The sequence below is a fragment of the Halichoerus grypus genome, chromosome 9, assembly GCF_964656455.1.
Source record: "Halichoerus grypus chromosome 9, mHalGry1.hap1.1, whole genome shotgun sequence".
NCBI lineage: Eukaryota > Metazoa > Chordata > Mammalia > Carnivora > Phocidae > Halichoerus > Halichoerus grypus.
The window spans coordinates 50845197-50871511 of record NC_135720.1 but is presented as its reverse complement, the minus strand read 5'-3'; the positions used below and the strand labels follow the sequence as shown (position 1 = coordinate 50871511).

Here is a 26315-nt window from a genome sequence, read left to right as displayed (position 1 = left end):
TATCTTAAAATTAAGATTTTGTTGTTTTTTATTTCTGTCATTAATCAGAGAATGTTCTCCATGGTATACTAATTTTTTGAAATTTGTTGAGGTTTGCTTTATGGCCTAGTACATTGTAGTTTTTTAAGATTCCCTGATTCCTTGAAAAGGATATGTGATTTATGTTTTTTTGATGTAGTGTTCTTTAAATGAGGTTTACATCAAGTTTGTGAATTTTATTGGTTAAATCTTCCATAATGCCTACTGATTTATTGTCTACTTGATCAAACAATATTAGACACAGAAAGGAGGAAGAACTACAGAGTAACAAAACTACAGATATAATATAGGTAAGGCGAGGATATCATAAAGTTATCCCAAATAAATTTGAAAATTTAAACAAAATTGATAAATTCCTAGAAAAATCAGCTTCTCAGGAAAAAAAAGAGAAAACCTGAGTGGTTCTATAACTATAAGGAAACTGAGTAACTAAAAATCTTCCCACAAAAGAAACCAGATGGTTTTTTGAAGAGCTCCAAGTCTTAGAATCTTACACTCTTTCAGAGAAAAGATAAAGTGGAGACTTCTTACATCAGTTTATCGGTCTTATATAACCTTTACCTAAATCAGAGAATAGTGTGAAAAAGCAAAATGATGTACCAATTTCATTCATGAACAAGATTTACAAAATCCTAATATTAGCTAATTGAATCCAGCAATATATAACAAGATAACATCATGACCAAGTTGGGCTTTCCCCAGGAATTCAAGGCTGGCTTAATATGAGAAAATAATTTTTTTTTTCATTTTTAAAGATTATTTATTTATTTATTTGACAGAGAGAGACACAGCAAGAGAGGGAACGAGAAATTAATTTATCATATTAAAATAAAAGAGAAAAACTGTATGATTGTCTTAATAGATGTAGAAAAAGTATGAGACAATCAACACCCTTTAATGATTAATAAAGGATAAATCTCTTAGCAACTAGGAATAGAAGGGAATTTCTTTAACCTGATAAAAGGTATTAACAAAAGACAAACATTACATTTAATGATTAAATATTAAAAATGTTCTTTTCAGGTCATGACAAGACAAAAGAAAGAAAACTGTAATTATTCCCAGTTGATATGATTGTCTACATAGGAAACTAATATATCACAGATAAATTTTGAGAATTAATCTGATAATCCAATTTGCTGGATTCAAAATTAAACAAAATTCAGTTGCATTTCTATACAGCATGAATTGCTAAAAAATGTAACTAAAGATAAAAAGACTTCTCTTTGCAGCAAAATAATAAAGCAACCAGGATTAAATATTATAAAAGATATATAAACCGTTTATGGAAAAATTACAAAATCTTATGAAATGACTTTAATAAGCAGACTTCAAAAATGGAACAAAACTATGTCCCAGTGGTCTGGGACACTGTTCATGGAACAATGAAAATGGATTACGGGGGCTATGTGCTTCCCGGTAAATGGGATATGATTATATTTCTCTGTGGAATTTAAGAATAATCAAATGGGCTCAATATACCAATATTACTTTAAGATGTAATTATGAAACAAGACATTATAAGAATTATTACTAGTATATTAAAAAGATTGAGATGAAAACTTCATGACAAAAGAACTAAAATTTCAAGTTATTTTTAGTACCAAAAAAATAAGTAATGCTACTATAAAATGTAGTTATAAAGGAGACAATGCATCTAAACCTTTTAGAGAGATGGTACATTTATTAAAGAATATTAAGTACACTAAAACCAGGGCCCTAAGGCCTGGGATGGAACATTTAGGTGGATGTCTAAGTACTTTGAACCCCATGATTATCTGTGTTAGGAAACCAGGCATGAGTGATAGGAGGATGGACCTTGGACATCCTGACAGAGAGCCCCAACTGAGGACTGCCCAGGGACCATCCACTCCACCCATCTAGCAGTCCGTTTGCAGTTACAACATCTCAGCAGGGGAAGAGTTAAGTTTGTTGTGCTTATTGCACTTGTGCAGAAAGTAGCCTCTTGTCCTTATTTAGCCTATGCCTCTAGAATAGCAGAATATGGAGTAGGGTGTGAAAGGCTCACAGAGGGGACATGTTAGATGGATTTGTTAAATGAGGACATGTTAAATGAGGCGAGGAAATGCATCAGCCAACTCCGCTCTTTGGGATGGCCAGAGGATACTCCCTTCTTTAAGGCTACAAGGAATGAACTAGTAAGGAGGCACTAGTATCATTAATAAGCTCAGTGGTGGCTATCCTTTGTAGGCCAGGATTGGAGGTAGGAGAAAGGCTGCTATGATACTGCGGTCCCATGTTTCAGTGGGGATGAGAAGGTCTGGGAGAGCAGAGGCCAGATGGCAGCACTTAACTATCAGAAGCAAAGTAGGTGTAATTACTAGAATGGGCAGCAAGTCCAGAATGGCAACAAGCAAGACCCACAGAGATCTGTGGTGACGGCTGATAAGCCACAGAATTTCTAGGGGTGAAACAGATGAGCAGTCAGCAAAAATGCTGATGAACTTACATTTCTAAAAATGACAAAGGGCAAGTGAATCAAAGGCTGATGTCAGCAGCCACAGTGGAAAATCATGATTCCTTGCCCAGCTCTTAGCTCCAAAGCCCATTTATTGAAGGGGAGGCAAGGAGCCCTCAAGAATAGACCCTACAACACCTAACAAGTATTCACAATAGGGATTCCCCAATCCTTCTCCAAGAGAACCTACAACCATTAACTGGGAAAATACACACTGAGGAAATGGGACTATCCTCCTCTTTCCAAGTCAATAGGACACAGGGTCTGAGCTGACACCAACACCAGTGGATTCAAAATGCCATCATGGCCCCCTATAGGAGTGAAAGCAAATGGAGAACCAGTAATAAATGGGAGTCTTGGCTCAAGTCTATCCTATAGTACAGGGTCTGCAGAATCACTTCATGGTTATTTTCCTGGTCCCTGAGTTCGTAATGGGGATTGCAGCTGGTAAAACCTTCACAGTGGTTCTGTCTGTGGAGTAAGAGCCAATGTGGTAGAAAAGCTAAGTGGAAGGTCATGAAATTGCTTACCTGCTCCTTGGCCCCTAGGCCAGATAAATAAGAGTAAATCATTCTGAATGAATGAAATGGAAAGGTGCTACCCAAAACTATTTAAAAGATGCATAGCCCTGCTTAATTCTCCAGTGTGGCTTTTTGAAAAAACAAGATAGATCATGACAAATGATGGTGGACTACTGAAAACTTAACCAAGGGATAGCCCCATTTGTAACTGCTGTGCAGATGAGATCTTTGCTAGCTGGACACAGCTTCTTGTACTTGGTATGTAGTTATTCATCTGGCAAATGTGTTGTTTTTTTAAATCCCTGTCAGAATAGAAGATTAGAAGCAGTTTGCATTCACTTGAACAGTCAGCAAGGGACATTCAGTTTTTTTTATTTATTTATTTATTTATTTATTTATTTATTTATTTATTTATTCATGAGAGACAGAGAGAGAGAGAGGCAGAGGGAGAAGCAGGCTCCCAAGGAGCAGAGAGCCTGATGTGGGACTCGATCCCAGGACCCTGGGATCATGACCTGAGCCGAAGGCAGACGCTTAACCATCTGAGCCACCCAGGCGCCCGGGACATTCAGTTTTACACCAGGACTCTCCCGTGTCTGTAGCAAAGATAGTACCAAGGGGTCTTGTTGATCTACAATACTGGGGGAGCAGGAAGTGGCAAGTGTTCTGGATGCCTTCGTAAGACACACGAGCAGCAGAAAGTGGAAGATATATTTACAAAGACTTAAAGGCCTGTTACTTTGGTGAGGTTTTAAAAGGCCAGTGGTCTGGGTCATTCCGAGATATTCTCTCCAAGGTAAAGGACAAGTTATTGTACCTCACGCATTCTACCTCTGAAAGAAGAGGGGCAGTATTTTATAAGTCTCTAGTTTTGGGAGATAGCACGTAGCACACTTGGGGATACTTTCTGATCCATTTAATGGGTGACTTGGAAAGCTATCAGTTTTGAGTGAAGCTCAGAGCAAGAGAGCTCTGCAGCAATTTTAGTGTATGATACCAGAGGCCTGCTTCTTGGGCCTTATACCTGGTCAGATCCCATGATGCAATAGGGAGGTACTTAGAGTACATAAGAATACTTCTGGAGTCTTAGCAAAGCCACGACAGAAACCTCTCATGTAGATCACTGCTGTCTGTAGCAGAGAACCATTCCCCGTTCAAGAAGCAGCTCTTGGTAATGCTCTGGGCTCTGGGAGAGAATGAATGCCTGGCCATGGGACATCAGGTGACTATGGAACTGGAAGTGCCCATCATGAGCTGAGTATGTCAGATCAAGTCCTCAAGTTGGGCAGGCATAGCAGCAATCCACCAAATGATAAAAATGGAACACTTCCAAGTGTTCAGTTCCAAGCAGGCCTGGAGAGTACAAATAAGTTTCATAAATAAGCAGACACATGTCACCTATCTCTTGCTCACCAATGTCTCTCTTTCAGCTCACACCTCATATGGAATTCCCTAAGAACAGCTGATAGAAAATTTTTAAAAATCATAGATGCATCATGATATATTGGTGCAAGCTGTAAATGGAATGCTTCCAAACTTTAATCCCACTCGGGGGTAGCCGTGAATGATGATGATTAGGGAAAATCCTCCTTGTGGGCAAAGATTTTTTTTTTTTTTAAGATTTTATTTATTTATTTGAGAGAGGGAGTGAGAAAGAGAGAGAGAGAGAGCACAAGTGGAGGGAGGGAGAGGGAGCAGCAGACTCCCCACTGAGCAGGGAGCCCGATGCGGGGCTCCATCCCAAGACCCCGAGATCATGACCTGAGCCGAAGGCAGACACTTAACCAACTGAGCCACCCAGGCGCTCCTGTGGGCAGAGATATAAGCAGTATTCCTAGGTCCTCCATTTGGAGGACAATACTGAATGGTGTGGTCAAGGGCCTGAGAGGAGCAAGATTGAAAGACAAGAGAAAAAGTTCTGGGGAAGACGTATTTGAATGAAACTATGAGAGGGGTGTACAAACACACTCTATGGTAACCCCTAACAAGTCACACCCTGTGTGATTATTCCCTTCTCTTACGTGCGGATGGAATCTGTGACTTGCTTCTAAATCTAGTGAAAGTGTTAGAAATATTATTCTCATGATTACATTATATTACATAAGATCCCATTTAGTATACTGGAGAGACTTCCTGGTTGGCTTTGAATTAAGCTGCCATGTTGTCAAAGGACTGCATGGCAAGGAACAGTGGGTGGCCTCCAGTCACTGAGAGCAGCCCCTGGACAACAGCCAGGAAGAAAAGTGGGACCTCAGTCCTACAACCACAAAAAGATGAATTTTGCCAACAATCTAAAGAGCTTGGAAGCCAGTTCTTCCCTAGTCAAGCTTCCAGATGAAAATGCAGCTCAGCCAACACCTTGACTGCAGCACTGTGAGACCCTGAGTGGAGGACCCAGCTCAGCTATGCCAGGACTCCTGAACATGGAAACTTGAGATAATATATGTATGTTTTAAGCTGCTAAATTTGTGGTAATTTTGTTATGTCACACAGAAAATAAATATAAGTGGACACAAAATATGTGGATTTTTGTGTCTCACAAAGCAGGATGATTATCCAGTAAATGCCAGCCATTGTTTATCCTTGTCACCTCAGTGCTTCCAAAATGGGCTCATGAATGGAGGAGGCATGGTAGTGGGGATGGAGGCAATGGAAGCCATGCATGGGCTCATCAAGCTGATTTAGCCACTTCTACTACTGAACACCTCACCTGTCTGCAGCAGAGACTGAGGCTAAGCCCTCAATATGGTATATCCATTCAGTGACAAACTGATTACATGGGACCCCTTCACCTTGGAGAGGGCAGCAGGTGACATGTGTCCCTAGTATGGGTATGCCTTCCCTACCCAAAATGCCTTGGCCAGCACCACTATCTGAGGGTTTGGAGTGTGTCTCATCTATCACAATGAGATCCATATAATATTGCCTTGGATCAAAGGACCGTCTTTATAGTAAAGGAGATATGATAAGAAGGTTTCACTGATTCTATTACATACCACTTCATCCAGAAGTTGCTGGTCTGACAGAATATTGGAATGGCCTCTTAAAGGTACAATTAAAGCTCTGTTTGGGATCACGTGGGATTGAGATACTACTTCAAGATGAGAAATATGCTTTGAAGCAAGGGTTAGGAATGGTCCTACCATCACTCTCAGTGATTGACATGAGGAATTTGTATCACCTTTCCTCATGACTTCAGGCTCTGCCGGACTGGAGGTCCTGGTTTTGATTGATGGGAGAGAGATGCTTCTATCAGAGGATCCCCTTAGTTAGGTTTCACTAAACTTAAAACTGCTGCCTGGTCAGCTGTGGCTCCACATGCCCATAAGGAGTTACTGCACTGGCAGCTAAGGATAGGGTTGCTGCTACATACTTGGAGGAGGGAGATGTATGTCTGAACTCAGGGATTTCTCTAAGACACCTCTTGTAATTCTAGCAAGTACAACCTGACAAAGACACGGTAACAAGAGGCTTACACCCCTCAGGGATGAAGGCTGGTTACCCTACCGGGAAAACAACCGAGACCAGCAGAAGTGCTGGCCAATGGTAAGAGAAATCTAGAATGGGTGGTAGAGGACGGAAGTGATGAATTATCAGTTACAGACCTAGGATTAATTGCAGTAGTGGATTCTGTAGCTTGTCCCACTAATCATCTTTCAGTAAGTCCTTTTCTTTTAGAAACTGGGACCAGCCACCACCATGAAGAATCGGTGAGGGGATGGTGTGAACTTAATGTGGGGGCAGGGTAGATATGAGTAGTACAAAGGTTGGAATGTAGCAGATGCTATTAGTACCCATAACCACTTGACATGTACCTTTTCCATGCATGGCCAGCCTGACTTCCAAAGGCTAGCATGTGTGACTCTTTGCCTAAGGGCTCTTTCCAGCTGCCATACCTAGCCGGCCTGAGCACAGGGCAGACTGGAAGTTCCAGGGAATTAATGTTCTGCCATAGCAGGCCTCAGACAATAACTGATGGGAGTTGGTGAATAAATGCCCCAGCTATTTTGCCCTTAAGAGAGAATTACTCTGAGACATAAGTCTCAGGATTATCCAGTGAATTCAGCCCACAGGGAAATTTGCTTATAATATTCCCTTGATCAGCTTCCTTCTGCTCACTGATGTTGTTTCCTGGGATTACTTCCCATATAGAGCACTTGCCCTCGAATTTTTGTCTCAGGATCTGCTTTTGGGGGAAACCAACAAAGACAGAGTTCAAATGGAAGTGCTTTATTACAGTATGATATAATAATTGAAAGCTAAATATTGGAAACCAGAAGTCTACAGATATTATAAGAGTTGTTATCCTAAATAAAAACATAGTGCAAGTATTTAATGCTTATATTCAGAAGAATTGGTTTCCATTATGAAACAAAACAGAACTCAATATTCTTCCCAGTTGAAAGATCCAGGTCAACGTGAAATGCCAGAACTGACGTGACGATCTTTCTAGTTCTTAATAAAGGTAGGACTAAACTATGAAAGAAAATTAAAATACTAAATAATTAAACATTTATTTTTAAAAAATTTGGTAATCTCTCAATTTTAAATTTACAATATGATCTCTAACATCTCCTTGTTGTGTAACATAACCTCGAATATCACATTACGTTATGCGTTTATACTATAATTCAATAGAATTTTTTAAAAGTTCCCTCACATTTTTAGCTGTTGGGAAACCTCCAGCAGAGGGTTCTGTGGTTTACAGGCGGCCCCTCTCCTGGGAAACCTAGTAACTTCTGCTGTGGCGACGCCTTATATTCTCCTAGTAGGTGCTCAGTAAATATTTGTGGAATGAAGACATTAGTCGTTGGAAGGGAAAGTGGCTTTAAAAGTACTTTACCGAGAGATCCCGAAGTTCAGTTTTGCAAGAAAAGGAACTGGTCTGGGATCCCCGCAGGAGGTGAGGTTCATTCAATTGATACAAAAGGCGCCAGGGCGGGGGACTACGACCCCTACTTACCCCGCCGCAGCAGAGTCGTCAGGAGCCCACAGGACCCCACTCGCCGGCCGCAGCAACCGCCTCCCGCGCCTCTCGGTCTGTGGACCGGTTGCCTAGGGAATCCCTGGCGGGGCTTCGCGCAGGGCCTCCTGGGGGACCCGGCCTCGTGAGGCGGGGCTGTAATTCTTCCATTTTTAAAAATTTTACGTATTCACTTTTGCACTTAACTTTGTATTTATAACACATTCCTTTTCACAGATATAGAAGGTGACGATTAGAGACGGTATGTACACTACCCACTCCTGTTCACATACATCAAATGGAAGAAACCTTATTTTAACCCACAATTGCCCGTCTCCAAAGCCAGTGCCGCACCACAGGGCACTACATTTGGCAGTCCATTTGTAGAATTTACAAATGGCCAGTCTCCGCCACAAATACGTGGCAAAGTCCAAAATGTCCAACTTCAGGTGATTTTTTTTAAAAAGGTGATTTTTAAAAATTCCTTGAACCCCACAGCCTCAAAACAATATGGATTTTGTTGACTCTTACAAGGGTTAAAATGGATAACAAAGAGATGCATGGGGGAAAACACCGACACTCAGGGAAGGGCTATCAGATATGTTTCTAGGAAAATAAGGGCAGAAATAGGCAGAGAAAAAAAGACCAACTTCTATTGGATCTATCTACAACTCGGAGAACCGCTTCAAAAGAAGCAATCCAGTCGCAAATCCTCCCCCTATTCTAAAAAGCAGGATCAGATAAAGCGAGAGCCTAAACTAACCACGCGACTTTTTCTCCGCCCAGTTTTTCTCTTGCCCGCACCAAAAATGGCGCCCTTCGCTTCCTCCCCAGGCAGCACGCAGGTTCTTGGAGCCTCTACACGACCTCTCTACGGTATATCCTCCAGTCCCGCCCCCGACGTGCCCGGGGCGGGGCTTGCCTGGAGGTGGGGAGCAGGGATCCGGAAGCACCTGAGCTGTACCCGGTCTTCTGTATGTTTAGTGTCCAAGTGGTGTTTTCTGGCTGGATCTAGTGTCGGGGGTCTGAGGTGTCTTATCTACGGGCCTCCTGGGGCTGTGTGGAGGCTGCCGCACCCTGGTGCCCTGTCGTGGGAGCCCCAACTTCCTCCTACCATGCCCGCGGCCGCCGCCCCCATCATCAGCTCGGTCCAGAAGCTGGTTCTGTATGAAACCAGAGCTGTAAGTTCCCGGCGCCGCGGGGCACAGTGGGGCGCGCGCGGGAGGACGGTGGCAGCATCCTCCTCCCTGGGTCCCTAATCCCAGTCTTGGGCATATGTCTGAGGGGGCTTCGCCTTGTCATCGCACCCAGGGCACTGCTGCTTTTGCTTGTACATGTTTCCACTTATAAGCCACGGTTGGAACACACTGGAAACAGGTGCTTGTGGTATCTCAGAAACTGTTTATGAAGTTCTGAACGAGTTACTGGATTCTTTTAAAAAACTTTCAGAAAGTCTGTTAGTGTTTTGCAGTTCTATACTTACAGTACAGGCAAGGGTATGAAAAAATATTTTTGACCTTTGAATGGGTAATTTGTGTGTTTTCCTATTCCATGGCATACCAGTCACTATGAATTGATGTTAATTACGTGCACTTTTATTGCTAAAATACTTGGTTCTCTTTATTTGAAAGGAAAACTTACTTTGTTTAAAGACATTTGTTTGGATAACATTATTTTGCTTTTCACTTGACTTTTTAACAACACTTTTTGTTTGTTTTATTACTTCGAGTGTCCATGTAAACAGGAGTAGAATAAGATCAGTTTTTGTGTTTAGATTCTAGGTCCCTAAGATTTAATGGAATAGTGTTTATAGAAGTACATACTTTGTCATTTGTGTGGTTGGAAAATAAAGTATAACTTTTCTGAGTTGAAGTAACAGTGATGTTAGGAGCTGTGTTTAAAATTGCACTTCATGGTAATAGGATTGCATATGCCAGAAACCTTCCTATTGTGCTGTAGAGTGTTTTATAAGGCATATTCAATGGAACTTGGGTTGTCTTCCATTAGATAAAGTAGGTACTTAACAGTTTCTTGGTTATAACATGGTTCTAATAGCACATCTGCCTCGGGTCACAATTAGTGGAGAAACATTGTTGACCCTAAATTAATTTTGTTGGCAACTTCATTTGATTGGATCCAGACCAAAAGATGAAATTATCTAATATTCATAGATTCTTCAGTTGTTCTGTGAGAAGAGTCATACAGAAGTATTTTGACATTTAAATAAAACCTTCTGCTTTCTGTACAGTGTGCTGGTAAATGTCCCTGAAGGAAACATAAATACTATACTCAAAACACAGAAACTTCAGCTCCTTAATAAGCTGAGCATTCATTAGGACTGGCTGAGATGTTAGTGCTTTTTGAAAGCACAAATTGTATTATAGGGCTCTTCTCAGAAACCTTCAGTAGCCCCCATTTGAGGGGAGTAGATTCTGAATCTCTTAGTTTGGCATTCAAAGCCATATATGATTTGTCCAAAACCTGTCTGGTCTTATATCTAATTTAATATCAATTCAACAAATATTTACTGAGGATTAACTCTGTGCCTTTATGTGCCTTATTCTGCAGCAAAACTATATTGCTTTCAGTTCCTTATACCTACCCAGAGTATTTTCTGGAGCGCTCTCTTTGTAAAGTCCCACCCTTCCTTCTCCTGTCACAACTTGCTAGTCCTCACAGCACAGATCTGGTACAGCCTTGCAAACAGTAGGCTTCCAATAGATGCTGGTTGAGAGTGTCTAACATGAAGAGATGTGTGTTCTGGAACTTGGTTGTTACCCCTTTTGGTCATCTAAGGAATGGAAACTAACTCCAGCCAGCTTAGAGATAAAAGATTGAGTTTATCAGAAGGATGCTGGAGGAGCCCTTGCATGGAATCACCGGAAGAGCCTAACTCCCTAGCTTCTGGAAAGGCAGGGTTGGAGGACCCACTCAGAGTGCTGCCAAGGGCATACCATAGGTACTAGGAGAAGGAATCTGATTGACTCAGCTACGATTGGGAATCTGCCAAAGTCTGGTAGTACTGACTTTGTTTCGAGGAATGGTTGGACCAGGGCAACCACCCTGAGAAATGTCTGCTGCATATAATCTTTGAACCTCAGTTTCCTCATCAGTAAAAGTATGTGACTCTTCTTTTTTATATTTTTGACTTAAAAATTTAAGCAGAAAGATTTATTTGAGTAATAAGGTCAAAGTTTAAGGGACATAGATAATTCAGAAAAAAGGCATAAAATTCCTGGCAACTAAGTAGATCCTAGGAATTAAAAAAAAAAAAAACTGTAGCAGGTTTTATTAATGAGAAGAATAACTAGTGCCTATGGAACTTCTATGCCAGCCACTGGTCAAAGAACTCAACATATATTTTATTATTTAATCCTCATAAAACCTCGAAGAAGTAAATCCTGGTATTACTACTATGACTACTATTCACTATCATTCAGTGAAGAAAAGAATGAGGCAGAGAGGACAGTGCTATTGAGAGTGTGGGCTGATACCTGGTGCCAGGCATAGATAGTTCATAACTGGACTGGGACAGATTACATTTAGAAACTGAGAGTCAGTGGTTAGAAACTTTTATGGCTATTTGACAGAGTAATTGTATTCCTGATGAACCAGATAATTTAGAACATTGAGTTTGTGGTTTGTGTGTCTTTGGGTTTTTTGTTTTTAGCTTTTTTATTATGGAAATTTTGAACAAATACAAAATAAACAGAATAATATAATAAACTCCCACATATCTATCACCAGCTCCAAAATTACCTTTATTTTTTTAAGAAGATTTATTTATTTTTGAGAGAGAGACAGAGACAGAGACAGAGCACTGCAGGGGAAGGGGGCAGAGGGAGAGGGTGAGTCCTAAGCAGAGCCCATGCTGAGTGCAGAGCCCAATGCCGGGCTTGATCTCAAGACCCCTAGATCACCACCTGAGTTGAAACCAAGAGTCAGACACTCGACCAACTGTGCCACCCAGGTGCCCCTAAAATTACCTTTATTAGCTGTAACTCGTTCCACTCCCCACCCACCACTTATTTTATAAGGTTCTTTTTCTTTAAAATTTAGATAAATTGAAATGCACAAATCTAAGCTGTAAAATTTGGACAGAAAGTATACACGTATGTTAACCATACCCCTGTCTTGCCCCAGAAAGTTGCGTTGCATCCCTATCCGGTCAATTGCCCCCTTTTCCTTACTGACAACTAATATTCTTTCCTTTTTAACCTTAGATTAGATATGCCTATTGAAAAATTTCATATGGGTGGATTTATACAGTACATACTCTGTTGAATCTAGCTTTTCTTGCTCAGCATGTCTTTGAAGTTCATCCATATTGTATCAGTAGTTTGTTCCTTTTTATTATTGAGTAGTAGTCCATTGTATACATATTCCACAGTTGGTTTATCCATTTTCCCTATTGATTTAGACTTGTTTCCACATTTAGGCTGTTGTCAGGACAGCTATGCACAGTCTTGAACAAGCCTGTTTGTGGACGTAACTTTTCATTTCTTTTGGTAAATACCTAAGAATGAAATTGCTAGTCACAGAGGTGATGATAGGTGGTTACAACAGCAAGGGATGAAAATCTTCATTGCTCCATATCCTTGCCAGCATTTCGTGTTGTTAGTCTTTTTAGCTTTAGTTATTCTCGTGCCTGTATAGTGGTATCTCATTATGGTTTTGATTTGCATTCCCCTAATGACTGATGATATTGAGCATCTTTTCATGTGCTTATTGGCCATTTTTATATCTTCCTTTGTGAAGTGTCAAAGTCTTTTGCCCACTTAAAAATAATTGGGCTGTTTGTCTTTTTATTTTTGATTTGTAGTTTTTTATATATTCTGGAATCAAGTCCTTTGTGATATATGTTTTGTGAATATTTTCTTGCAGTCAGTGACTTGCCTACTCCATTTTCTTAATTTTTTTCAGCATTACTGTGATATAACTGACAAAATTGTAAGGTATTTAAAGTGATCTTTTGATGAGCTAAAGTTTTTCATTTCAATGAAGTTGAATTTATCGTTTTTCTTTTGTGTTTATTGCTTTCTGTGTCCTAAGAAATCTTTACCCACTCCCAGAGCACAAAGATATTTTCCTATGGTTTCTCTGAAAGATTTATACTTTTAACTTTTACATTTAGAGGTGAATTTTATATTAAAATAATTTTGTATGTGGTTGTATTACTTATCTATTGTGGTGTAACAAATTAGTCCGAAACTTAGTGACTTCAGACAACAATAAATATTTAATATTTCACAGTTTCAGTAGGTCAGGAGTCTGGGAGTTATTATGTATATAACCACTCAGGACTTAGCTGAGTGGTTCTGGCTCAGGGTCTCATGAAATTGCGGTTAAGATGTCATCCAGGCTACAATCATCTGAAGGCTTGACTGGGCTAGAGGATTTACTTCCAAGATAGCTCACTTCACATGCTTGGCAGGTTGAGCTGGTTGTTGATTAGAGGTTTCAGTTTCTCACCTCATGGACATTTCCACAGGATTCCTTTAGTGTCTTTATGATGTGATAGCTGGATTTGTTTGCCCAGACAGGGTGTTCTAAGAAAGAAGGATGTTCTATTCTAAGAAAGAAGGATGATGCTACAGTGTCTTTTGTGACTTAGCCTCAGGATTCACACTCCATCATTTCCACAATTTCTGTTGGTTATGCCGGTCAGCTCTGTTTAGTGGGAGAGGACTATGTAAGGGCATGAATACCAGGAGATGAGAATCATTAAGGATTCTTGGAGGCTGGCAGCCACAGAGCTTGAGGTTCCATACATCAATTGTCCAGCCTCATTTATTGAAAAGATCACTCTTTCTTTATTGAATTCCTTTGGTACTCTTGTAAAAAATTAGTTGGGTAAATGTGAGTTGATTCTATTTTGTTCTGTTGATCAGTTTATTTTTCTTTATGGCATTACCACCTTGTCTTTATTATTACCACTTGATAATAAGTCTTGAAATCAGGAAGTATAAGTTTTCCAACTTTATTCTTTCCCAAAGTTGTTTTTGCTACTCTAGATCATATGCATTTACATATGAATTTTACAATCAGCTTGTCAATTTCTCATAAGCCTATTGGGATTGTGATTTGGGTTTCATTGAATTTATAGATCCATTTGGGGAGAACTGAATCTTAGTAACATTGAATCTTTTTTGAAATTATGAGATTATTATTTTAATTGAAATATTTCTATAAATTAAAATTATTTATTTAAAATGAAGATTTATTAATATTTGAATTAGTAAGATATTTCAAATTTGTATAATTCAAGTTTATATAAAATGAAACTCCATGCTTATGACCTACTACAAGAAGATTTTCTTCTTTTCATTTTTGCTTCATACATAGGGCACTTTTTTTCATAAAGAAATTTAAGCAAGCAAGCAAACTAACAAGATGAAACCAAAAACCTCTATTGTAATAGTAATAGTAGTGAAGAAAATAGGAGCAGGGAAAGAAAAACAGAGCATAGCAAACATTGATAAAGGAAAAAGAAAAATAAAGTTACCTTTAGGTGATAATATGCTAGAAGGACACTCAAACCATGTATATAGAGACTGTTTTCTTTCAGTCAGTTTAGAACACATGGACTTTGCATTACAGATTAAAATGTTTGTAATTGGGACTATCTAAAATTATACATTTTGGGATCATATAATATTGAATCTTTTAATCCATGGTATATCTATCCATTTATTAGGTGTTTACTTTCTCTTAGCAATATGTTGTAATTTTCAGTCTAGAAATTTTACTACTCCTGAGTATTTTATGAGTTTTGATACTATTGCAAATGGGATTTTAAATTTGATTTAACAATTGCTTGTTACTAGTATACAGATATTGAGTTGATTTTTATATATTGAACTTATATCCTGAAACTTTAGTAAAGTCACCATGTTGAGAAGCTGTAGCTGGTGTGTTGAATTAAAAATATGTGGATTATGACCTGCTGAATTGGGGGGCACAAGCCACTCACATGGGGTCAGCAGATAGCTCCCTCAACACTGAACTTTCACTTTGGGAAATGAAACCCACGGGTTCATTTTGATTGAAGGTACAGTTTCAATACACCTACACAAAGGATGTGGAGTCATAGGATTTAGAAGTGGCAGAGGTGGGAGGGAATGATCTAGGAGAAGGGCAGTCCTCTGTCCTAGGTCACATGTGAGCAGTAGATAGAGAGCAAGGTAGCAAGTACCTATTACTTAAAAGGTGGCAGTAACAGAGGTCACTAACTTTTTGTGGGCTTAACTCTAAGTAGTTATTTTAAAAGGTATCATGTAAGAGCAAAGTGGGAAATGATGGTGGGAATCCTAAACTCAGGTCCTAATCTAAATATTCAGACTCTGGATGTGAGCAGGGTTATCATACTGTAAAATACCTAGGCTTGGACACAAAATAGTTGTTTTTCTCATCACACTCACTTACTAGTTCTAGTAGGGTTTTTCTTTTCTTTTCTTTTCTTTTTGGTCATTTCCTTAGTTTTTCTACATAATCGTATCATTTAGGGAGAGGAACACTTCTTCCTTCCCAATCTGGTTGCCTTTTTTTTTTTTTTTTTGCCTTCTGGCATTGTCTAGGATCTCTAGTGCAAAGTTGAATAGAAGTGGCAAGAACAGACATTTTCTTGTTGTTCCTGATCTTATGGGGAAAATAGTCTCACCATTAAATGTGATATTAGCTGTAGGTTTTCAGAGATGCCCTTTATCAGATTGAGAAAGATTCTTTTCTGTTCCTAGTTTGCTGAGTTTTTTAAAATCATGAATAGATATTGAATTTTGTTGCATGTTTTTTTCTGCATCTGCATATGGCATTTCCTTTATTTGCTTAGTATGGTGGATTACATTAATTCATTTACAAAGGTTAAAAGAACCTTGAATTTGAGGGAATACTCTACTCCATCATGCTGTATTATTGTTTTCATATATTGCTAGATTCTATTTACTGATAGTTTGCAGGGATTTTTATGTTCAGGATATTAGTCTATCATTTTCTTTAACATCTTTGTCTGATTTTGGTATTGGGGTAACTTGGGTCTCATAAAATGAGTTGAGAAGTGTTCCTTTCATTTTCTGAAAGTAGTTGTGTAAGATTGATATTATTTCTTTGTTTAAATGTTTGCTAGAATTTACTACTGAAAGTGCTTGGGGTTGCTTTATGGGACAAATTTTGATCATCAATTTCTATAGCAGCTATAGGCCGTGAAGATTTCCAGTGGGTCTTGAATCACATTTTTTTTAGCGGGGGAGGGGCAGAGGGAGAGGAAGAGAGAATCTTAAACACGCTCCATGCCCGAGGCAGGGCACAGTCTCACAACCCTGAGATCATGACCTGAGCCAAAATCAAGAGTCAGACTCTTAACTGACTGAGCCACCCAGGTGCCCCTTGAATCACATTTGATAAATTGTATTTTTCAAGAAATTTGTTCAGTTCATCTTAGTTGTTGAATTTATTGGAGTCAAGTTGTTCACAATATTCTCCTATTAAACTTTTTTATTTTATTTTTTAAAAGATTTTATTTATTTATTTATTTATTTGTTTGACACAGAGAGAGAGAGGGCACGTGAGCACTAGCAGGGGGTAGGGTCAGAGGGAGAGGGAGAAGCAGACTTCCCACTGAGCAAGGAGACGTGAGGCTCAATCCCAGGACCCTGAAATCATGACCTGAGCTGAAGGCAGATGCTTAACTGACTGAGACACTCACGTGCCTCTCTTATTAAACTTTTGATGTCTCTAGGGTTTGTAGTAAAACTTCCGCTTCTGTTCTGATATTGGTATTTTGTGTTCTCTCTCATTTATTATTGATCCATTTTGCTAGGCATTTATCAATTTTACTACTCTTTTGAAAGAATCAACTTTTGACTCAGTTAATTTTCTCTATTGTTGTTTTTTATTTAATCAGTTTCTGTTCTTAGACTTATTTTTTTCCTCTTATGGATTTCAGATTAATGAGTTGACCTTTTTCTAACTTTATAAGGTAGAAATTTAGATCATTGAGATTTTTTCTTTTCTAATAGAAAGCATTTGAAACTATAAATGTAAATAGAAGAAGAGTCAAAAGACTATGAAAAAAGTATTAGTAGCCTGAACAACAAATAAAGCAGTATATTCCTATATACAAAAACTTTTGTAAACCATTCTGAAAAATAAAACACCCACCAAAAAAGGACAAGGACATGAATAGGCAATCTGACAAAAAAGAAGTATGAATATAAAAAGATAATTCAACTTGCTGATAATTAAAGCAATAAAATGAAAATAGATTCCCATTTTCACCTGTCAGAATGGCAAAGATGTGAAAGATTGACAAAAGTCATTGTTGGCAAGTGTATGAGTCAGAATAAGGGCATTCTTATTTTGATTGATGGGAGTGTATTAATTGGTTATGAAAGAATTAGGGGAACAAAAGAACAGAAGAGACAATGGACAAAATGGGCTGCTCTTGTCCCGAGCCTTCATTTAGAAGGATAACTGGGCAGAACTGCTCCTGAGGTGACAGTCAGGTGGTCATTGTTACCTGTGTTTGGAGGTGGATTTTGAGGACGCTGGAGAGGAAAGGGGTTGGTAAATAGCATGCCAGAGTTGTAGTTCTGGCCTTATGAAGGGTCTGCTTCCTCCCAAAACTTACCTGTTCTCTCTGGCACCCAGCCCTCATGCTGCCCTTTGGCTTCCGTGATGATGCCCTGGCCCTTGTCTGTCCTGTGACCCAAGCTTTCAGGTAAACTAAGGTCAGATCCAGCCCTACTGCTCATATAGTCCAGTGCAACTAGGAGTTGCCCACAGGGGATTTAGCAGCCTGAAATTATGCTGTTTGAAAGTGCAGTTTACCTTAGATGATTTCCAATTTATAGCCCTTACTTAATATATAATGCCCTAGGGGTCTTACCATTGCAATAAGTGACCATTTTCTAACAAATTAACATATAGTGGTTGAGTTTAAAATTGGTAGCTGAACAGAACTGTGGTGGATTTTTGTGTCTACATGTGTAGGGATGAAGTTGTTAGGATGATCTTTACTCTTGCTAGTTCAAAATTATTAGTATGTATGTATGTGTGTGTGTTTATTTAATTCCTACCTTGTTCAAAAGGATTCAAGGAAGCTTCTCCCTCCTCTCCATCCTATCATACAAAATAGAATAAAATAAGTAGGAACCACATCATGAAGGATGCAAGCTTACTTAGCCCAGATGTTAGCCTGTTTGTGTAATGAGGGAACAGGAGAGAACAATATAAGATGTGGTTGGCTAAGGGATTGGAGCGGGAAATCAAAGGACATAAAACGGGAGAGAGAAGCAGAGTGATTCTAGCTGATTTAGAAGGTGGGGTTGAAGGTGACCAAGTTTCCACTTATTTCTACAGGGGATTTGAAGCTTCTCCATCAGTAAAACCCTGAAGCTGTAAAGAGTGAAGCTGGAGACATCCTTTTTGACTCTCAGGCTCATTTCTTTCGAGCTGCATTACTGATTGTGGGATTGCTAGAATAGGTGAAGAGGCGGGCCTGCACTACTGTTAGGTTGTGAGAAGTAACTTCATGGTTATCTTTAAGAATAATACTTTTATTCCGAAAGTTCAAGTGAAGTTTAACATTAATTGAAGCTGTCAGGCAACCTAAAATTTCCTTTCTTTGAAGAAAGCCGATTTTCTTCCATCAGATGAAAAGTGAGTGATTAATTAGCCTGTCATTATAAAAGGAGATAATAATGTTAATAGATACTGAATTTCCTGTTAAATGGATTACCTATTATATTCCATTTGCAGTTCATGTATATATTTTAGAAACACATTCATCTTCATACTAAGTCACCACTGTTAAAGCTACATATTAAAATGTTAAGCTTTTTCTTGAACAGCGATACTTGAGTCTCAGAAGAGGGCCAGCTCAGATCATCTTCCATCTTAATGGGCATTTCAGGTAGCCTTCTTGGGGTACCTTACTTCTCTACCGCCATTCCTGCCAACCCCCACTCCCCCAGCATATATACAAACACACACACAAGTGTTTTCCCCAGTGGGTGTTGGGTCCTATGTAGCTGCATGTGCGTGTGCACTTGGGCAGTCCAGCCGCGATGATTTCCCAGATTCTGCATCTTCCTCTTTCCTGATTTATGCCCTCATTTTGGTGGTGTACCTCCTCCAATTGCTTCATGAGAAAGGGCTCATGGGCAGTACTTTTTTTGAGCCTGTACATTCTAAAAATGTCCTTATCCCATCCTCACATTTGATTGTTGCTGTGGAGAATTTCTAATATTGCTCTGTTCTTGATCTTTGGTTTGAAGCACTTCTTTTTTTTTCTCTTAAGAAGCTTGAGCTATCTTCTTTTTATCTTCAATTTTCTGAAATTTTATACCCCTACCACCAGAGATAAGAGATGCCACACATTTCCATGCCTTTTGGAAGTTCTGTTGTGTAAATTGGATTGTTTCTAGACTTCTCCACTGCCAGCTTAGAGTTCAGCTTTCTCGGGCGTGCTTTTCAGTTTCAAATGATTTTTTTTTATTGCTATCTCCACTCTTCTCTTTGCCTTGGGGCTTATGTCTAAAAAAATGAACATAAAAAACTTTACTATAGTTTTAGTAAGGTGTTTGGGAGGAACAGAGGTGTTCACTTCTTCATCTTTATCCAGATGACTATTCATTTGCTCTTCAAATGTCTGTGTTGTGGATTTTGTCCCCACCGTATCACTGAGATTGCCCACAGAATGGCCACTCAAAAGATCCTGTTGTTAGATCCCCTGGGCACTTCCGTGTCTTCATCTTCCTTGACCTCTCAGCAGCATTTTTTGTTTTTGTTTTTGTTTTTCTCTCTGTCATCTCCTTTTTAAAAAATTTTTTGTTTAAATTCAATATAGTTAACATATAGTATATTATTAGTTTCAGGAGTAGAATTTAGTGATTCATCAGTTGCATAGAACACCCAGTGCTCATTCCATCAAGTGCCCTCCTTAATGCCCATCACCCAGATACCCCATCCCCCCACCCACCTCCCCATCCCAGCAACCCTCAGTTTGTTTCCCAGAGTTAAGAGTCTCTTATGGTTTGCCTCCCTCTCTGTTTTTATCTTATTTTTCCTTCCCTTCCCCTATGTTCATCTGTTTTGTTTCTTAAATTCCACATATGAGTGAAATCATATGGTATTTGTCTTTCTCTGACCAACTTTGTTTACTTAGCATAATACCCTCTAGCTCCATCCATGTTGTTGCAAATGGTAAGATTTCATTCTTTCTGATGGCTGAGTCATATTCCATTGTGTGTGTGTGTGTGTGTGTGTGTGTGTGTACCACATCTTTATCCATTCATCTGTCGATGGACATCTGGGCTCTTTCCATAGCTTGGCTATTCTTTGTGGACATTGCTGCTATAAACATTGGGGTGCATGTGCCCCTTCAAATCACTATGTTTGTACGCTTTGGATAAATACCTAGTAGTGCAATTGCTGCGTCATAGGGTAGCTCTATTTTTAACTCTTTGAGGACCCTCCATACTGGTTTCCGGAGTGGCTGCACCCAGTCTCAGCAGCATTTGATGTAGATGTGACTTCTCCCTCCTTTTCCAAATGGTCTCCTCCCTTTGCTTTGATGACTCCATGCTGTCGTGGGGTTTTCCCAAAAACGCTGGCCATTTTTCTCAGTCTTCTAACCTGGTTCCTTCTCTATATCCAGCCTCTAAATAATTTTATATAGAGTGCTTCAGGCTAGTTGTTTTGGGCTCTGTCTCTATCTTCACTCTCCATACTAGGTTTAATCCAGTCCCATGACTTTAAAGGCCATGTATGTGCTGCTGACACACTCTAAGATCTCTCCACACTCTAAGATCTCTCCTCGCAGAAGTCTCCTCTCAGAGACTCAGAAGTTCTCACTTGACCTCTTTGGGCATGTTATAACAGAACTCTTGGTTTCCCCTCAAATCTGCCTCCCTGCAGTCCATCCCTAAATCAGTAAGTGGCACCACCAGGCTCAAACAAAAGTAATTGGATTGACTAGGCGCTTAAAAAAAAATTGGTGTAAAAGTTGATGGTCCACTGGCCAACAGAGGGCAGTGCAGGCAAGTGATTCTATCCACAGCAGGCCAAATGAGAGCTGTGGTTTTCTTTCACACATAACTGGTTCCACAAGAGGTCGCTCTTCTTTGCACAAAACATTTTTAGGCTTCTTGGACCACTTTAGAAGAAACAATGTGGATAGTTACACTGCTTCCTGTTTCTTTTTACCCACTCAAATCTATTTGTAAATTCTGTGGATTTTAGCTGTTGGTTCCTCTGCTTCATGGAGTTTTTGGAAGAATCTGGATATATTAGGTGTAGGTCTGCCCTCCCATGTGGGTGCTCTAACGGCCCATAAATCATTGGCCCACTAGTACTCAGGAATCACAACTATCTTTTTACGAGAAGCTGCCAAATCATAGTCCTACTGTAATTACTCCTTAAATTTCCTAGGATCTATTAAAATTCTAGGAATTTCATTCAGGGATTTTACCTCTCTTAAAGCTGTGATGTGCTTTCTTACTGAGAGACTGACTTACCCAAAGAAGATGGGTTCACGCAAACCTTGTAGAAAGTTACCCAGCAAATTAAATGATTCATCTGTGGTAGGTGGTGCTCTTTACCTAATATTTACTCAATGCCTGCGGAACCAGACTGTGCTACCAGACCAGAGGTAACAACCACAGAGATTAGGGAGTTAGCCCCCGTCTCTCCAGTGCATATAATTAAGTGAAGGGGGCAGACATCTTAAATGAATTTAGATAAGGCCTTCAGAAGTAAGTGCTATAGATATAAATGAAAGTGCTTTGGGAGGGAGCAGGTGATGAGAGAGGATTGTTGCAGGTGGAGATCACTCATCTTATCTTGGCTGCAGACATGGAGTCCTTTTGAGAGGTCCTTCAAGGCCAAACTCAGCATCAGGACACCAGCCTCTGGATCGCTTGCTCTGACCCTCCCCAAATGAGTTAACTGCCCTTCCTCTGTTGTCATCATCCAGTTCATCCTTCTATTATAGCATGCTATTCACGGTTGTTAATTTGCAGTTAGTTGTTCTCTCCTGAGGAGAAAGACTGATTCCTAGTAGATTTGTGCATTCTCCCATTCTGGCTCCATTCTGGTCCTGTACATGTTTTTCTTTCTCTAAAGTACTCTCTTTTTTCCTTCTGTTTTTCTGTCACTTTCTAAATGCAATGGCATAGACTCACTGACATCTTAAAAAGTAAAGGGGAGAAAAGGAACTAACAGCCATCGAGTGCCTTCTTTGTGTTGAACACTATTCACCGCGTTAGCTGTTTTATGAGCGTTTTCTCACTTAACCTTGTTCCTCAAACACACCAAGCTTCTTCTCTTTTAGGTCTTTGCACTTGCTGTTTCCTCTAGTGGGGACTGTTTTCCTCAAGTCCTCAAGAAGGTGGCTTCCTTTTTTGTTAACAAACATGTATAGTTTACAGACCGTCCTTCTGAAGTTAATTTTATTAGGTTGGTTACCACCCCCCCCCAGTGGGGGGTGGGGTCACAGGGACAGGAATTAGCTGAGGCCAGGCCAAGAATCTTTGACCTCCTCCCTCATTGTCCCCGCCCTTCTGGCTGCTCCCCCGGTGCATCAAGTCCTGGTCACTGGATGTCTCAAGTTAGTTTACTAATTTTTATTAAAATTGCTGTATTTCTACTTCATTATAACTGGTCGTGTCCTTCAGACTGTACCCCTTCCTAGGAAATAAGGGATTCCATTTTTTTTTTTTGGCTAGCTTTCCTCTTAAGATTGGGCTAATCAATCATCTTTTAATTGAATTTGTGTTTAATAATTACAGGTACCATGCCCCCCCACCCCCCATCCAGGCATTAGCAGGGTGATGCAGGGCCTGGGGCATATGCCCCCAGAACCAATCATCTTTTAACATATAGTTTTGTTCTGTATAGCTGGAAGTCTAGAACAGACCTTTGTAAACAGATTTATACTTAATAATAAAAAATTCACCTATTTCTGCAGATGTAGTGTTAAAACAATATAACTAAGTGCTCATCTTCTGATGTACACTAAGATCTTACTTTTAAAAATCTTTCCCATCCTTTAAGGCTAAATTCAAGTCCAGATTCCTCTGACATTTTCTATTCCTGTAGTACTGCACATTAATCTTTCCTGCTCTGAAGTCCCATGGTCTACATACTTCAGTTTGGCCATTAATCTAGAGGATCTTATTTGTTATTTAATTGTTTTGTGGATCTAAATCTTAACTGACCAATGAGATGGTAAGATGCCAGTTGATTGTAGCAATGTTTTCTCAATTTTTGCTATGTTGAAAAAGCGCCACTTTAAAGGACATTTTTAGAGCAAAATATCTTTATGTATTTTTCCTAATGGGTTTTACTTATTTTCTTAAAAATTACTCACCTTGTTTAAGTTTTCTTAAAAACATTTTCTTTAAATTTAAGATTTTTTTTTATATTTTAATTATTAATTTTATTCTTAGTGTTTATTTAAGAAGACTAATGTGCTCAGGTATAATGCACCAAGGAAGTATTCAGAAAAGAAAGAATATTAATTATTTCCTGTAGCTTATCTATAAAAAGCCATTTGGGAAACTACACTTATTTAAATCTTTTATAGGACTTTGGGGTTCTTATAGTTGCTATATTAAAGTCATTTTCAATGTTTTGCAGAAAATTTATAAAGATTTATTTGATAAAATTTCAATATTTTCATAGCTATAATTGTCTAAGCATTCCTAATTACATGTTGAGCTTTCTAATTCTTACTAGAGCTGCTTCTTCCTGGCAAAGTTTAAACATCAGTCTCCAATCAGTTAGGTTAATCTCTATATAATATAATTAAATTAATCTGACCTGGTTACTGGGTACATTTCAAATACCAGACTGATGTTTATCGTGACATCACTAAGAATATTTCAATTTTAAAATTGACCTTTTAGAATCAGCCTTTCTTTACTCTGCCAGTTATATTTAACAGAAATATTTCTTTTCAAAAGTAACCCAACTTTATTACAGTATTTAATTTCAAAAACCAAAGTGGTTATAAAATGTGTATAAGGAAAAGTGCCTTAAAAAACTAATGACATTTCTTTTCATTTATAGAGATACTTTCTAGTTGGGAGCAATCATGCAGAAACAAAATACCGTGTTTTGAAGATTGATAGAACAGAACCAAAAGATTTGGTCATAATTGATGATAGGGTAAGTATCTTGCAAGCCTGAATACAAACAGTAACTTTTGTACCTGTTAAAGGGTGTGAACTATCCTCACAGCTTTTATTGATATATTTTTTCCTTTTTTCATCAGGCATCTGAAAATTGTAATTATTTTTCATGGTTGGCTAGAATTTAAATCTCTAATCTGGTTTCTAGGAATTACTGATGTTACAAAGTATGCTGGAATTACACTTTGTCCTTCATTTTGATTTGTTTTACAAAGCAAACTCTTTGGATAAGGTAATGAATATATTTTTTTAAAGAAGTGGTATTTTAAGGATTTAATCTAACTCTTAATATTGCATATATTGAAGAAATTATGTATTACTGTGCTTTAATATGAAGCCACTTGAAGTCAGGGCAGACTTCTGTGCTGCAGACTTTTAATTATGCTGCTAAAAATCACCTCTAGGTGATCTTCTGGTGACTCGCTATGCATGAGAGAAATGTGAAGCTTATACAGATGTTATATTATCCAGAGCAGGAATACAGACTTAATTAAGATAGCACAAAAACATGAGACTGTTAGTCAAAAGTGAAATACAGCGTGGTGGTATTGAATAGTTAATTTTAACTCTTTCAAATGAGAGAACCTAACTTACCCTTTGTATTGAAGTTCCGTCTGAATATTTTGAATCGTGTTGATTGCTGGTTTCTCAAATATGTTGGTAGCTACAGTTTGCAACCCATTTTCACTAAGTTCTTTGCAAAACTATTTTCTATGTTATAATAATTTTGGATAAATTGTATGTTGTGATTTCCAGCACTCATGGGTATTTTTCTTCATTCCCCCCCATTCTGGGAATTTTTATTAATATAATGTATTGATTCTTGGTTTTACTTGGGGATGGGAACAGTTGATCAGGGATTTCTTTGAGAATCTAAGAAAAGCTGTGGGCCTCATAAAAATACACATATGTATGTATAATCAAAACTTTGCACACAGTTCTAAGGAGTTCACAGATTTCTTGAAATTTGCCTATGATCCTTTAAATGTGTGGTTCAGAAGGTAAGGGTTTTTTTTATTTTTAAGGATTTTATTTATTTCTTAGAGAGAGAGAGAGCATGAGCGAGCAGGGAGGGGTAAAGGGGGAGGGAGAAAGAATCTAAAGCAGACTCTGCACTGAGCACAGAGCCCAACATAGGGCTCGATCCCATGACACCCGTAAGAGATCATGACCTGAACCGAAACCAAGAATTAGACACTTAACAGACTGCTCCACCTAGGTGCACCAGAAGATGAGGTTTTGACAAAGTTTTTTGGTATAGCGACATGTGATCCAGTAACCACCCATAATTGCTAATGTTAGGGTATTTGTTGGCTTTTAAAATTATAGCTTAGTTATGCACTATAATGTACTTCTCTATGAAATAGCTAGTAATTCTTACAGGCAATAAATAATCTAAAGAATAAGCACAACCTTTCGGATTAAATTTGCTTATTTTTAGCACGTATATACTCAACAAGAAGTGAGAGAACTTCTTGGCCGCTTGGATCTAGGAAATAGAACAAAGATGGGACAGAAAGGATCCTCCGGGTTATTTCGAGCTGTTTCAGCTTTTGGTGTTGTAGGTAAGAAATATACCTCCTTCTTACTACCTCTTTTTTTTCCCTATATAGACTACCAAAAGATTGTTTTACTTAGTTTTATAATTATAACCCATCATCTATGGCTTTGGTTGTTTAAAATTTCATTATCCATCAATCAGATATCAAATAGCCTTTATATAGCATCTGGTATGTGCTGCTCAGTTTCATATAGGATATGAATTAATATAAAAGTGATTTTGGTCTTTAAGAAGTCTGTTGTCTAGCTTGATGAGGAATGAAAAGTAAAAAATTAGCTTGGACTATAAACATCTGCTTCACAGCCCAGACTTGATGTTGATCACTTTATATACAGTTCTGCTTTGGTTTGAACCTCTCTATTTAAATTTTACTTAAATTCCATCATTCCCCCAAATCCGATAATGACTCCTTTACTTCATTTTTTCACAAACAAAGATAGACATGGTTTTGGCTTTTAAGGATTCTGTTGTCTAGCTTTGGTACAGCAGTGAGACGCCCTGCAGTTCTGGTGTGGACACCATCTTTCTTTGCAGTGAGGCAATACACGTGTCTTTGCTGTAC

General features: G+C 38.7%; 2 protein-coding genes across 4 annotated transcripts in view; one reads left to right on the top strand and one right to left on the bottom strand.

Annotated features, from left to right (window-relative positions):
- The window catches only part of AK9 (adenylate kinase 9), a 133318-nt gene extending 125240 nt beyond the window's left edge, over positions 1–8078 (bottom strand). The window contains exon 1 of the mRNA XM_078055862.1: positions 8003–8078. The gene's annotated coding sequence lies outside the window, so the exon portion shown is untranslated. The remainder of the gene's footprint in view (positions 1–8002) is intronic.
- An 812-nt stretch (positions 8079–8890) lies between these two features.
- FIG4 (FIG4 phosphoinositide 5-phosphatase) overlaps positions 8891–26315 on the top strand; it is a 118900-nt gene continuing 101475 nt past the window's right edge. Inside the window, exons 1-3 of one of the 3 annotated variants that reach the window (XM_036075323.2) lie at positions 8891–9183; positions 24071–24169; positions 25634–25757. In XM_036075323.2, the coding sequence (XP_035931216.1) occupies positions 9118–9183; positions 24071–24169; positions 25634–25757 (289 nt within the window). In that variant the 5' untranslated portion in view covers positions 8891–9117. The remainder of the gene's footprint in view (positions 9184–24070; positions 24170–25633; positions 25758–26315) is intronic. The other 2 variants (XM_036075320.2, XM_036075327.2) reach the window with 2 other exon arrangements.